Source organism: Eptatretus burgeri, chromosome 9, assembly GCF_056783735.1.
Source record: "Eptatretus burgeri isolate ZD-2024b chromosome 9, Ebu_testis_v1, whole genome shotgun sequence".
Taxonomy (NCBI): domain Eukaryota; kingdom Metazoa; phylum Chordata; class Myxini; order Myxiniformes; family Myxinidae; genus Eptatretus; species Eptatretus burgeri.
The window spans coordinates 40,831,999-40,846,960 of NC_140969.1; the positions used below are offsets into that span (position 1 = coordinate 40,831,999).

Here is a 14,962-nt window from a genome sequence, read left to right on the forward strand (position 1 = left end):
CCAGTAACCCTCTTCTTGTTAAACTTCCAAAATCCATGCTCTGCTCACCTCCACTCATTTATTCCTCTGTCCTCTCACCTGTTCCCCACTCTGTTTAGTCCCATTCTTCCCTTCAGGGCTTCAAGACAGCTGTTCTCCATTATGTCAGTATTCAGGTTCATACTATCCCCCATCTATACTCATGATCTCTTCTACCACAAATTGTGATTTCTCTCCCCGCCCCCCTCCCACACCCATTTTCGTCTGCTAGATGTTGGTCGGTTTGTTCCCTTTCTGTTTCATCGCCACTTTCCCCTTACTCTTCTTGCTGTGTGTTGCATTTCACACAGTTTCATATTGCTGTGTGTCTTCCACGAGTCTTGACCATGTACTGTATACAAAAATAAATAAATAATCGGCCTATTTTTTAGCTATAAAATCAGTGGAAATTTTACAATTTTCTTTTTTATAAAAGTACAACCATTTTCATTCATCATTGCCTTCAGTCCAATTGATCGAGATAGAATGGGGAACCCCTTATGTGCAATGTATTGACTGACAATGACCAACAGACCGAGTTCCATCAAAGCATATGTTCAAAAAAAATCATGGCAAAAACAAACAAAAACAACCAGGAGAGAAACAAAAATCAGGGATAGAAAAAAACACAACTCATGATGACACATTTTCATCTTCATTCTAAGTATGATTAATTAATTTCCCCAATTACTGATTCATATGAGAGCGCAACAGGTTACTAGTTACACAATGATATGGAATTTTTTTTTTTTAAACGAATCACAAACTCATTTGTTGGTCTCCACCTCGGCAAAAATGAAGGCAGTGTCGTAGGCTTGTTGAACATCACCGTTTTTCACTGCCACCAGGGAGGCTGGACCACACCGGAACATGCCTGCAAGGTATTATGGGTACACATTGCAAAGAAAAGTACTTTAAACGACAGAGTTATGTGAGAAGTAAAGTCCAGCCAAATTTCTTTGAAAAATGTTTATTTTGATGTGATAGTGGCATAGCCAATGTTTAGTTATCCTGTGATGTGTTTGGCTGGGAGAGAAACTGAACCCCATTAATGCCTTTCTTGTTTGTTACCCCACACACGCGAAGTGAAAAGTTAGGTTAAACAATTGGTTCACTTAGTCTGTCTGTCTGTCCACAAACCTCAGGTTATGATTGAGCAACAACTTGACTTCAATTGAGTGTTATATTTTGAACATGAATCGAAATGTGAATCGGAAAACAAACCTGTAGTTTAACAGTACTTCACCTCTTTATTTGTCCCGACCACACAAGCGCAGAGAGGAGTGAGAATTTTTTTTACTCTGTCTGGCTACCTGGCAGTCAAACAAAATTGAAAATAATTCTGAACTGGAGCCTTACTGTTTTTTAAGGATGTCATAAAGGACACAAACAACAGGCATGAAGAACTAATGTAACTTGTTAAATAAGGTGGTGTAAAAGACGCTGCATCAATGGCCGTAAACTTCCGGAAAAAAAAAATTTCTACAACTTTTAAAATCTCTCTTTTATTTCAACGAATTATACTTATAAACAATGAAGAACAAAAATCACCTTTTTCAAACTGTCAAAAACCTTTCGTTTATCACTACTTGGTCAAAATATCATGGCATTTTACAACACCTTGACCAATCAAATTTGCTGTTCGCAGACCCCACCAATTTCCTTTTTTCTCAAGACTGTGCGGGGCAAGGTGGTCTATGAAGTCTCTAGTTACTCATGTAATAATATTTGTTGAGTGAGGGGGAGGGTTTTTATGGGGAGGTAAATGAAAATCTGGATGCAATGCATGCCAAGCAGCAAGAAAGCAATGGAGTTGAAAACGATGTGGACGGTATTGAGGGCAATGCGTTCGGGAATATACGAGCACGTCGTACCTATGAAAGAGCACCGTAATCCTATCGTTACAAAAAACCTGTAACCTACCAGAACTTGGTTCTTGAGGCGTCGCATCCACTACCTGCCAGCCATCATGACCCGGTGGCAGGTCTGGCCTCCTCATCCACACATCTGTCCAACTGTGAAAGTTCCTGCAAACAGTGAAGACATTGTATACATTATCACCTGAAATACCCGGCAAGTACAATTCGTAACAGGACTGAAAACAAGAACCAGCGAACCTGCACTGGTTCTATCATCAGAATAATACAAGGAAACTTCACGCAAGAGTACATTTGGTCCACCGTGCCTGTGCAATGTTCACAATTCAGCACTCATCTCCGGCAGGGTAATACAAATTACCCAGACAATTCCAGCAGGGAATTTGGTCAAGATACAAATACACAATGGTCAAGATACAAAAACACAAATACTCTTTTCAAAAGCATTCTTGGATCTTTATCATTGGCAATTCAAAATCTGACAGAGCAGCTGGATTTACGTCCCAATGTGAGGCACGGTCTGCTCTAAGATGCAGCATAATGTCTGGCATTATGGTTGTTTTGGGGTTAAGTCCAATTAAGCGGTCAGGGATCGAATCCAGACTAGATGATAAAAATGGCAAGCACTCCAACTGAGGCATCCTGCCCCACAATGGCAAGCACTCCACCAACTGAGGCATCCTGCCCCACAAAAAAGTTGAAGTCGCGTACGTGCATTCACACGTCTTGCCATCCCAAAGCTGAAATTATACCATCTGACCCCGCATAAGTACCAAGCACTGTAAAATAATCTTATCCAAATGAAACAATTTCCCAATAAACAATATATTTATGAGGAGAGATGTGGATGTCATGATGGTGTTTCCAGATGTAGAATAGTCATCATCAACATCAGTAATACTGGTCCATGGCAGAGCAGAGACCAAAACATGACTGGGATAAGGAACATGAACAACAATCCTGAAAACTTGTTCTTTTTTCCCTGCTCTTACCAGATGGAGTCTCGGTTAAGGTCTTCCAGCATATTCATTTTGCTGTCCACGTACACGTCGGTTCGCAGGTTTCCGTCTGTGTCATGTGCTGATGCAAAGTTTGTAACAGTGCAGCAGGGAAGACCGAGGCACCGAAGAACTATACAAAAATAGAAAAAGGAAAATAATGGGATAGGTAATGTGGACATCAACTACCATGCCCTATTGCAGCATCAGTGTTGCTGAATCAGTCTCATGGGCAGGAATACACTGGGTTGTTTGCCTTTCCCTTCCCCGGTGGTAATCAAGGCAGCGATTTGTAATTTGTTCAGGATGCTGGCAATAACTCAGCTCTGAGCTCTTTGTTGACATGACACCGTGGGATCTTTACCGTCCACCAGCTGATGGTCACAGATGGGACACCCAGTTGAAAGTCAGTGCAAGGGACAATGTGCGTTGTAACACAACACCCTGCTTGTGGCAGTGGAGGGGGGTGGATAGGTACCTGGAGGCATTGGAGATAGAGGGGAATGGGCATATTGGCAGGACTTGTCGCTAACTTGTGTGTGGATGGGTATAATGGATACTGGAGTTGATGCAGCGCAGGCATGATGGGCCAAATGACCTCGTGTGCCAAAGTTCCAAATTGTGTGTATCGTCGCGTGTAACACGTATTTGCTCTTATTTCAACCAAACGTGCAATGGAAATCTTTTAGAAAATTAAATTCTGTGACGATTAATATTAAACCATGAGCTTCTCTCAATAACAACTAGCATCCGTTGAAGACAAAGTCTTCGATATCCCCCGCCATAGTAAATGAGGATGAACAAACGTATTATATATTCCCTAAGCGTGTGCAATATGTATGTGAAGTTTCCCCTTGATCTGACCAGCCGTTCTGGAGAAGAAGACGTTTGAAGGTTTTAGGGTAAATTAAATATGGCCACCAAACCATGTGACCTATCAATTCGAAATTACCAAACTTCTGAAAGGATGTCTTGGGGAAAGTGTACGTGAAATTTTGCCTAAATCTGTCCAACCGTTCTGGAGAAGAAGATTTTTAAAATTTATTAATTTTCAATCCAAGATGGCTGATGAACCATGTGACCTATGACATTATAAATTTACATTCTGCCTCCAATCCTCCAGTGGAATACGTGTGTGAAGTTTCGTGTTAATCGGATGAGGTGTGTTTTTCTATCCAAGATGGCCACCAAACCATGACTTGTGATGTCATAACTTTTACTACGTATGCAGACATGATGGAAGATGATAGTTGCAAATGTTTGCTTCGTTAGGTTATGTGATGCCAGAGAAAACATTATTTAATATTTTCTTGAATCCAGCATGGCTGCCAAACCATGTGACCCAGCAATTATAAAATATCAAAAGGCACCAGTTCACCACTTGCTTGACATGTGTACCAAATTTCGTAAATATATCTTGAGGGGCTTTGTAGTTAAGCTCCGGAAACGAAATGTGACGGACGGACGGATGGACGGACGGAACCCATTTCTATATCCCCGCCAACCAACGAAGTTGGCGGGGGAAAAAACAATTAAAAGGCTCAACGAAACTGAGAGCGATGAGCCTGATTGATGGTCCTGCGAGATCTATCATGTGAGTGAATGGTACACACAATTCTTTAATTTTCATTGCAAACATGTTCATGTTCCCCTGAATTACCCAACTGTTTGTTTGTGTTGGTTATTCTGATTCCCTTAGATTTACACAGGAAAACACTTTGTTTCGGTTGTTCTTAATGGCGTGTGTGTAATTGGGTTCCTGATTGGCTCAGTATGCTGAGCATGAGTATGATGATTTGGAAAGTGCCAATTCAACTCTCAACCCAGAAGGCACAGTGATAGCAAACAATCAACCTTCCTTGCTGTGAGGCAGCTTTGGCAACACCTACCCTCCTATTAAGGGAAATGGAACATTATAGTACAAGATTGGAGGATACTTGAACTTTATCTCTACGTTTGTGTTAGCATTGCTGTCTTGTGCTTTTTGTGTGGCGTGAGTTGCTAATCAAGGTGGTCAGTGAAGTTCAGATTTAAAGATGGCCGAATTGGTCTTCATTTGTTCCTTTTTAGATCCTCGCGGAGGATCTCTAAGTCTTACTCACGTTGTTGTTCTTGTGGACTTTTTTGTTTCACAGCCTACAGTTTTCATCGAAACTTCTTGAAACTTGGCATATTTATGAAAAAATTCCCTGCACAGACAGTAACCATCTCCGATTTTGAAAATTCCTCCAAGAAAAAAAGTTATGACGTCAAAATATCTCCGCTAATGAGAATCGCCTGTAAAATTATCTCCGAAACTAGGCAAGCTTTTTGAATTCTGTTTGTGGGAATCGAACAGGGCATTAGCAGAGATGAATTACCGTGCATATGATACATCACGATGACGTCATATCAATTTTTATGACGTCATTCCTATTTTTTGACATTTTTTCTTTCACAACCCAGAGTTTTCATCGGATCTTCGTGAAACTTGCCACGTATATGCAGAAAGCCCACGTGCAGGCAGTAACCATCTCCGATTTTGGAAATTATTCCTAGAAAAAAAGTTGACGTCATAATATCGCCACTAATGGAAATCGCCTGTACCATCATCTCCAAAACTAGGCAAGCTGTTGGAATTTTGTCTGCGGGAATAAAGCCGGGCATTAGCACAGATAATTTATCGCAAACCTGATACATCACAATGACGTCATATTCGTTTTTATGACGTCATCATTAAGAGGACGAGGATCTTCGCTCATTTGAGCTTGTTACAGATGGTATTCTCACCAGTTGTGGTAAGTCCTGAAAACACCCAACACTGGCCGTAGTTGACAGGCTTCTGTGTACGTGCATACTGCCACAGTATCTCCACGCTGCCATTCCACGCCGTGGGTGCGGTGCCCCCACTGTACGAGTTATTCTTTTCCCATCGTCCAACCAGTACACCACCGTCATCATTTGAATTTACCTGTAAATACATGAACGTGAACACTCAAAGCACATCGGAAATCTGCTTCACCTTCTAGTTTGTTTCATGCTTTCACTTTTATTGCAAGCGGAGTTGAAAACGCTGAATCACAAAGGTAGGAAGATGAAAATTGAATGAGGACTTGAAGAGCTACAGCACATGGCTCGTCTTCGGGAATACCAGGAGTATCTTGGCCCAGACATTGGGAAGGCTCATGCTGGGAAAATCGCCACTTTAAATTATACATTAAATTAAAATTATTTAATGCAACCTAAAATTAATATAAATGTTGACGTAACTAGCAGGGGTACCCAGCCCAGTGCTGTTCCAATGTTGGTGGCATTTTAAAGAAATCAATTTTGTTTTTCCATTTTTTGCAGGGACCTAAAGCACTTCCATATACCCACTAAGGAATTGGGTCAGGTATCATTTAATATTACCTTTCACATAGCTACAAAGGCTTAGTCACTATGCAATGATTAAAAACAAAAAATCCCCAAAAATCCAATTTTTTTTTCTTCAAAATTTACAACAACGTTTTTTTGGCCTCAAACACTCCCCAGCACTCGCTGATGAACCCCTAAAAGTTTGATAAAGATCCATTTGGCCATCTCTGAGAAAAATAGCGACATACAGACAGACAGACAAACATCTCTCTTATAGCATAGACGAGCAGGGTCTACCTGTCGCTTAGTGACAGACCAATTTGTCATCCTGTTTGCCAAAAATTGCTATATTGGTCACTATGGCATCACGTTGCAGACTCAAAACAGACTCTGAAACCATGGCCACATAGTCCATATTACTTCTCTCACAAAGTTGCAACTGTACCCTGAGTTCAGAGTTTGTAGCTTCCACCTCTTTCCCCACTCCCTTCACCCCGGCAGCACATCCCTTGCTGATAGAAATGTTTCCCTCACAAGGACGAAATAACCCGTGCAAAGAGTGCTTTAACCTCAGCCTTGTCCAGGTAAAAAGGGAATTGGAATATCTTCTGCCACCACCAGCAGGTGGTGCTCCACGGTACAGAGAGAGAGACGGATCGAGGTGGGGGAGAGAGGGAGAGAGGGAGAGAGGGAGAGAGGGAGAGAGGGAGAGAGGGAGAGAGGGAGAGAGGGAGAGAGGGAGAGAGGGAGAGAGGGAGAGAGGGAGGGAGGGAGAGAGGGAGAGAGGGACAGAGGGAGAGAGGGAGAGAGAGAGAGAGAGAGAGAGAGAGAGAGAGAGAGAGAGAGAGACAGAGAGAGAGAGACAGAGAGAGAGAGAGAGAGAGAGAGAGAGAGAGAGAGAGAGAGAGAGAGAGAGAGAGAGAGACAAAGACAGAGAGACTTGAAAGCGAGATAACAAAAAAAAATTGATTCGAAAGCAAGTGTGCATTACCCACCTGGATATCCCAAATTAAAAACTTCCGAAATCATCCAGCAAAGTCAAAGAAGGAATCAATTGTGAATATTCATGATTTTATTATGGAGGTCAAGATTACACAAATTACGCAAACGACAGATTCAGACAGACAGACAGATTCATTATGCAAACCCTTCCATCTACTTTGATTCCATCTACTACTACTTCCATCCAAAAAATTGATTCGAAACCAAATGTGCATTACCCACCTGGATATCCCAAATTAAAAACTTCCTAAGTCATCCAGCAAAGACAAATAAGGAATAAATTGTGAATATTCATGATTTGTACATATATTACCTCTTCTCACTTTATATCCTGAACAAGTACCAGCCTAAACAGCATGCATGCAAGCACACACACACACACACACACACACACACACACACACACACACACACACACACACACACACACACATATATATATATATATATATATATATATATATATATATATATATATATATATATATATATATATATATATATATATATATATATATATATACATATAGTTAGACAGAATACAGTGTTGCTTTAATGAGCAAAAAATTGAGATGATGTGCAAAGATTTGAGTCAGACAACAATTTAAAAATGTAATGAAGGGCAATTTTATTTAAATGTATCGGTCTGCTGACGCCTGGAAACATAATGATTCTTAAGCTGGAGATCGACATCTCCTGGAAGCAGAAGGCCACATTGCCCCCTCCTCCCTCCCCAAAAAGTTAAAAGGGTGATGGAGATCCCACAACTGCACAAAGGTCAATGGGGTGCCATGGGATAAATCGTTGACCAAATACATTTGGTGGTGTCCATCTTGCCCACAGGCCAGATTTAACAGCAGCCATCAGAATCGAACCCATTCCAGCGAGGGCAATGCAACAAGGGCATCTCCTCACTCTACCTGCTGCTTGGTGATAATTTGAGTTAGACACATTACCAGATTTTGATTGTAACTCAGCCAAAAGTGAATGTCACAATCCCTGCTGAACATGACCTGTATTGCCAAGGATTTCCCACCTTTGGCTCAGACCAGTCATAGTGTATTTTGGTTATCACTATACTGTTATAGCAACTTTGGTTGCCAACACTTGTAACCATTTATCAGTTATTACAGCTATTATTATCCATAATTTGAAGTTCTTATTGTATGAGTAACACCTTTGCTCACATCATTGGCTTTATTGGTAGAAACACACACACACACACACACACACACACACACACACACACACACACACACACACACACACACACACACACACACACACACACACACACACACACACACACACACACACACACGACACCGTAAGATATTTACGAATGAACCATTTCAGTGTCCCATAGGTACTGACCATTGCAGAGATGGTGCGGACCACTGCAATTGTATCTCCCCTGTGAGACCATTTGAGACTGGAAAGCAAAGATGTGCAGATTGGCAAGATTCCAGGCTCAAACTGAAAATGAACAACAAATATAGGTTAATATGGAATTCAAGAAGTACACCAAAACTATGTCCACACTGGATAAGTGATGATGATAACACAAGCAGTAGAAAAATAAATTCATAATCTATATCTTCTATATTCTACAATACTGTGACGGGGTTTGGGTTTCTATTCTGACCCCAGCTTGATGGACATCGCCTCCGGATAACTCCGAGAGGAAGGCAAGTCTTTAAAAGACCACAACCGCCAGTTGCCCCAGAACTCCCTGCTGGTTCCCATGCCCAAAGGTGTGTTACCATACAATAAGCCTGACCCTCTTGTCTCCTGCTCCCTTTGTTATATGTACTGTGTGCTAACTTTTATATGAGTCTCGACAATACAAAAAAGGCGCTTCGACAATGGATCGACTCAGGGGTTGAATACTTATGTAAATTAGATTTTTCTATATTTCATATTCAATTGATTTGTAAAATATTCTAAAAACATGTTTTCACTTTGTCATTTTGGCGTAATTCGTGTAGATCGGTGACAATTTTTTTTTTTAATTTCATCCATTTTAAATTCTGGCAGTAACAACAAAATGTGAAAAATTCAAGGGGTGTCAATACTGTTACGTTTGAGGGGGGGGGGGTATGCATTCAAAGGGTAATAAGGATGTTTAATTAGGTATGCCATGCTGTTCGAGTTTACCAGGATCTCGATGTAATAAGTAGCAATTCAGTGGTGATAAGTTGTCTAGTAAATGTTCATTTCTTCAAGGGGAGAAATGATAATTGTCACGTAATTAGAAAGGGACACGGGATAGAGTAAGTGTGTCTGCGTAAACCCCTTTTGGTATTCTCTGGAGACTGGCCGTGACGTCACAGGACAGTGCAGCGGATGGCTCCGCCCCGTGATCACGATTGGCAGAAGGCGACGGTGGTGGGCCAATAAACGGCTCAATTGGAAGTGACGAGGACAGGAGGATAAAAAGGTTCTGTTCGGGGTCGAAAAGGAAGAGGAAGAAGATCGGGACAAAAACGATCGTGTTTTTTTGGGTGTGGAGGCTGTTGCGCGGAGAGCGTCCTTGTTGTTGTGCTGGTTCGATCGTGTTCTTCATCGTGTCTTGGAGCCTTGCTGAGCCTCGTTCCTCACCTTGGTTGGCTCTGGGGTTCTGCTGACTCGGAGTACGGGGTCGAATGGCGGGCGGACCTGCCTCCCTCTCCTGCTCGCAACTTGGCGCCAGAAGTTGTTCCCTGGTGGCTGTGAGCGGACTTGGGCCAAGACCAGGAGGTCGACAGCACCACGGTTCCTCCTGCCCCCCCTGAAGAGAGCAAGGCCAGCTCGTCCGACGCCGATCCAGGGACAGTTGCGTCCACACCACGGTCCAGCCTGACCACCAGAAATAGCTACGTTTTGTGTGTGTGTGTGTGTGTGTGTGTGTGTGTGTGTGTGTGTGTGTGTGTGTGTGTGTGTGTGTGCTTGGCGCCTTAGAAGGTTTGAGATCTCTATATTCATTGGAATTGTCTGTGTTTTTCCCGACGCCCGAACCCACACCATCCCGTCGAATCGCCCCGGATCCCTCTTCTTGCCGAGTCTTGTTATTTCTGGTTAATAGTAAAAACGAATAAACATCATCAACTCAGTGAAAAGTGACTCGTGCCACCTTCCTCGTCCCGTTTGCGGTAGAACGATTAGAACCGCCATGTTTGGGTTATAAATAAATAAACCGCCTCCATCGTTTCGGCTCATTCTACGTTGGCGGGACTGTTCAAGTCCCGTGGACGTCACATTGGTGTCAGAAGTGGGATGTTCGAACCCCTCTAAATTATATTTGGTATCGGGAGAATATACCAAGATTAAAATCTCGCCACGAATTGGAATATAAAATTACTACAGAAAATGTGCGAGCACGGGAAAATTTTGGCGGGATTTTTCAAATTTAATTTGATTGGCGACAAACGGGACTTCTGCACCTTGGCGGATGTGCAGATGTTTGAGGAGGAAGGCCACGTGTCTGGCAGCGAGTCGGGGGAAGAAGGGAGAGACGGGGGTAGGGTTGGAACCTCCCCCATTCCGAGCGTGGACCGTGCTTCATCGCCCGTAACGGAGCCGGCAGCGCCAGAAACCGGTACGATGACGATCTGGACAATGTTGGAATGTTTAATGAGTGCAATTACAGCACAGGGGGCAAAAATGATGGCACAGGGGGCACAAATGGCAGATATGACGGCACAAATGGAAAATCAATTCGTGACACAGAGGGCAGACATGACGGCACAGTGGGCACAAATGGCAGAAATGACGGCACAAATGGAAAATCAATTCGTGACACAGAGGGCAGACATGACGGCACAGTGGGCAGAAATGACAGATCAATTGGGGGTAATGGGGCAACAGTTGGGTGCACGGATTGATTTAATGAGGGATGAATTGGGGGAAAAGATGGAGAAAATGAAAACTGAGATGCAGGAGTGTGTGGATGTTAAATTGGGAGAAATACAAAGTAAATTCGAGGATAGATTGGAGGAAACAAAGGTAGAAATTACATTGAAGGGGGAAAATATACAAAAAAAATTGGTAGATAAAATTGATGCAACGAACATTCGGGTTGATAAAGTGGATGAAAGCCTGGAACGTCATCGTGCCTGTGTGGATGCTCGTATGCAGCTGCAGGTTGAAGAGTGGGGAGAGCTGAGGAAGCAAGGGATGAATTTGGCAGAGGAGGTAAAAGGATTGGAGGCTCGTTTGGACGAACAAGATAAAATTATGAGCCAAGATGAAGTCTTGGATAAAGGCCTGGTAGAGCCGTCTTTTGTAAGTAGAGTGTCCGTGTTGGTTGAGGAGCAGCTACAAACTCGCGACGGAGCCTTGGAGGAGGTTGTGCGGGCCCAGAAGATCCTGCGAGAAGAGGTGAATCGGTCCATTCAACGTTTGGAACAGGAGGCAAAATTGACCCATGAGACCCTCACCACAAAACATCTTTGGCCACAGTGGGCTCCGAAATTGGATACGCAGCCACAAGGGTGTTTGATCCCTGGGCTGGATTCGGACAAGGGAGAAACTGAGAAGCGGGCCACCGTAAAAGTGATCCCCCTGGTAAATTTCGACGGGTCAGGGAGCGTTGAAGCTTTTCTGACGCAATTTGAGTGCATTTCCCGACTAAACGGGTGGAATGAGCGGGAACGTACAGGGAATTTGGTGGCAACGTTGCGGGGACCAGCCGCAGATGTGTTAAACGTGATCGCGGAGGGGATGTTGACCAGCTCCCACATTTGCGAGGCGTTGAGCCGTCGGTTTGGGTTCGCGGCAAACTGTGATCTGGTGCGGGCTCAGCTCCAGCACCGCAGATTAAAGCCGGGTGAGACAGTGCAGGAGCTGGCACAGGACATTTACCAATCAGTCAGGATCGCGTATCGGGACCTTACAGTGGAGGCGTGGGACAGACTGGCATTAGAGAAATTTTTAGCTGCTCTTCCGGACCCTGAGGTCCGAGCGCTAGTGGAGCTACAGGATCCACCCACCGTTCACCGAGCGGCTGAGTGCGCAGCCAGGCTGGCCTCGTGGAGGCGGCCGGGTCGGGTGCCCGAGAGGCCATCGGTGACGGTCCGACAGGCGGAGATCCAGGATCAAGGAGAGGGGCTGGGAGAAATTGGCATTACCCAAATGTTTCAGGAAATTTGCCAGAAACTGTCAAGTTTGATAAAGGGTAATCCGGTAGTTAGTGCGCCAAAGCGGCGGGGTCCAGCCCAGCCAATAGAGCAATTCAATTATGGCCGAGGGGGTCCGGAACCGGAAGAGACATTTCACCGATACTCACGGGGGCCTTTTATGGGGAGTAGTTTCCGGTGCGGGCGAAGAGGACACGTGCAACGATATTGTCGGTACCCGGCGATGGAGGGACCCTCCAATAGACTTTTAGACTCGGAGAGGGTGAATCCTCCTGCTGAACCTCCAGGTCTATCCGAGATGCCCTTTCATAGGTCGGGTCCTGAGATCACTGTCGGGGGTCGGGGAGACTAGATTGGGCTGAGCATATACGACCATGCTCGGCTGCTGAGATTGTGGCGAAGTGCCCTCCTTTGGTGAAAAAAAAATGAATTGTGGGAAAAGTGGCATGGGTTTGTAAGTTCTGCTGGGTTTTAGAGTGACAATCTGGACAGTGGGTAATTGGAAACAAAGCGGGCACGAGTGGCTGTCCAATGGCTGGTGCGTGGATCGGGTGAGAAGTGCTGTGTGAGTTGTTTTAAGTGAAGAAGTGAAACGTATGGTGCACACATTGTTTTTTTATTGGGCATGGTGTGGTAACAGGGAAGGTCATGGTCGGTGAAGTGTTAGAAATGCAGGTGTCACATGTAAGGCCGATGGGGTGGGGGAGTCATGTGGGTTTTGTGGGTGGGGATAATGTGCTTGTCCACAGGGATTGCTGAAGCTCACGGTGAGCGGGAATTGCGACCCCCTTCAAGGAGATTCACCCCTGGTGGCTAATGGTGACAGTGTCTGGAGCCAACTGGGAGAGGGTCTGGTTGGGCGACCAAGGCGGATAGGACCTTGGCGACCCAGGAAGGCCAGAGGAGCCAGTGAGACCCTTTCCAGTGTGTTGTACGGGATGAGAGCTGATGGCTACCAGGGGGGTGGGAATCAAAGGGAGCGGGGCGGAGAAACGTCTGGGTTGGACTAAAGCTTACCTGTGGGCATGGTTGCACCTGAGATGCCCCCATCATCTTGTGGTAACCCACCCCACGGCCATGACGGGATTCAGCCTGCATGATTAAAATGAGGACCATGACATAGAAATGTGATGATGACCATGGTGTGAGTGTTGTGAAGATGTATGAGTCCCACTCGATCCCGCACAACTTGACATGTGCAGCAAGGGCATGATGTCCGCATAATTTTGGGGCAAACAAATTTGAAAATTGGCTCCCCAGGTAACGCTGGGTCTATTAGCATCCACTGGGAGAGGCGGTCAAGTGTAAATATCCTGTGAATAGTGTCGTTAAGGCTTAGAGTAGGAATGTAAAGTATAAGTGTTGTGTTTTGTGGAACCTTTTGTTTCCCCTCCCCAGATCACTGGAAGAATGCTGGGCAAGAGCGATGACCCAGAGGATGGAGTGCAACTTCGCTCAGTGCTCTCATGTGATAAAATAAAATAAAAAATAAAAAAACCGAATAATTGTTTAGGCGAGGATAAGGCCATAAGGGGGTAGTACATTAAGCAGGATAGGTAAGTTAGCTGCGACTCGCTGCCCATTGCCCCTCCTACTTTATTTCGTTAGGTTAATTAGGTGTGAGTCAGTAAGTGTTAAGGCTGGTACGGTAGCACCTGTGATATACCTTGCAGGAGCTGCGGTACCAGAGGAGGGGGCAGTGTTACGTTTGAGGGGGGGGGTATGCATTCAAAGGGTAATTAGGATGTTTAATTAGGTATGCCATGCTGTTCGAGTTTACCAGGATCTCGATGTAATAAGTAGCAATTCAGTGGTGATAAGTTGTCTAGTAAATGTTCATTTCTTCAAGGGGGAAATGATAATTGTCACGTAATTAGATAGGGACACGGGATAGGGTAAGTGTGTCTGCGTAAACCCCTTTTGGTATTCTCTGGAGACTGGCCGTGACGTCACAGGACAGTGCAGCGGATGGCTCCGCCCCGTGATCACGATTGGCAGAAGGCGACGGCGGTGGGCCAATAAACGGCTCGATTGGAAGTGACGAGGACAGGAGGATAAAAAGGTTCTGTTCGGGGTCGAAAAGGAAGAGGAAGAAGATCGGGACAAAAACGATCGTGTTTTTTTGGGTGTGGAGGCTGTTGCGTGGAGAGCGTCCTTGTTGTTGTGCTGGTTCGATCGTGTTCTTCATCGTGTCTTGGAGCCTTGCTGAGCCTCGTTCCTCACCTTGGTTGGCTCTGGGGTTCTGCTGACTCGGAGTACGGGGTCGAACGGCGGGCGGACCTGCCTCCCTCTCCTGCTCGCAACTTGGCGCCAGAACTGGTTCCCTGGCGGCTGTGAGCGGACTTGGGCCAAGACCAGGAGGTTGACAGCACCACGGTTCCTCCTGCCCCCCTGAAGAGAGTAAGGCCAGCTCGTCCGACGCCGATCCAGGGACAGTTGCGTCCACACCATGGTCCAGCCTGACCACCAGAAATAGCTACGTTTTGTGTGTGTGTGTGTGTGTGTGTGTGTGTGTGTGTGTGTGTGTGTGTGTGTGTGTGCTTGGCGCCTTAGAAGGTTTGAGATCTCTATATTCATTGGAATTATCTGTGTTTTTCCCCACGCCTGAACCCAC

At 44.9% G+C, this 14,962-nt stretch overlaps 1 protein-coding gene across 1 annotated transcript in view; it reads right to left on the reverse strand.

Moving 5' to 3' along the window:
* The window catches only part of LOC147020001 (protein-glutamine gamma-glutamyltransferase K-like), a gene marked incomplete at its 5' end in the record, with an annotated part of 47,595 nt that overhangs the window by 6,821 nt on the left and 25,812 nt on the right, over positions 1–14,962 (reverse strand). Inside the window, 5 exons of the mRNA XM_085894910.1 lie at positions 804–892; positions 1,942–2,045; positions 2,888–3,026; positions 5,663–5,843; positions 8,606–8,707. Of these exons, the coding sequence (XP_085751036.1) occupies positions 804–892; positions 1,942–2,045; positions 2,888–3,026; positions 5,663–5,843; positions 8,606–8,707 (615 nt within the window). The remainder of the gene's footprint in view (positions 1–803; positions 893–1,941; positions 2,046–2,887; positions 3,027–5,662; positions 5,844–8,605; positions 8,708–14,962) is intronic.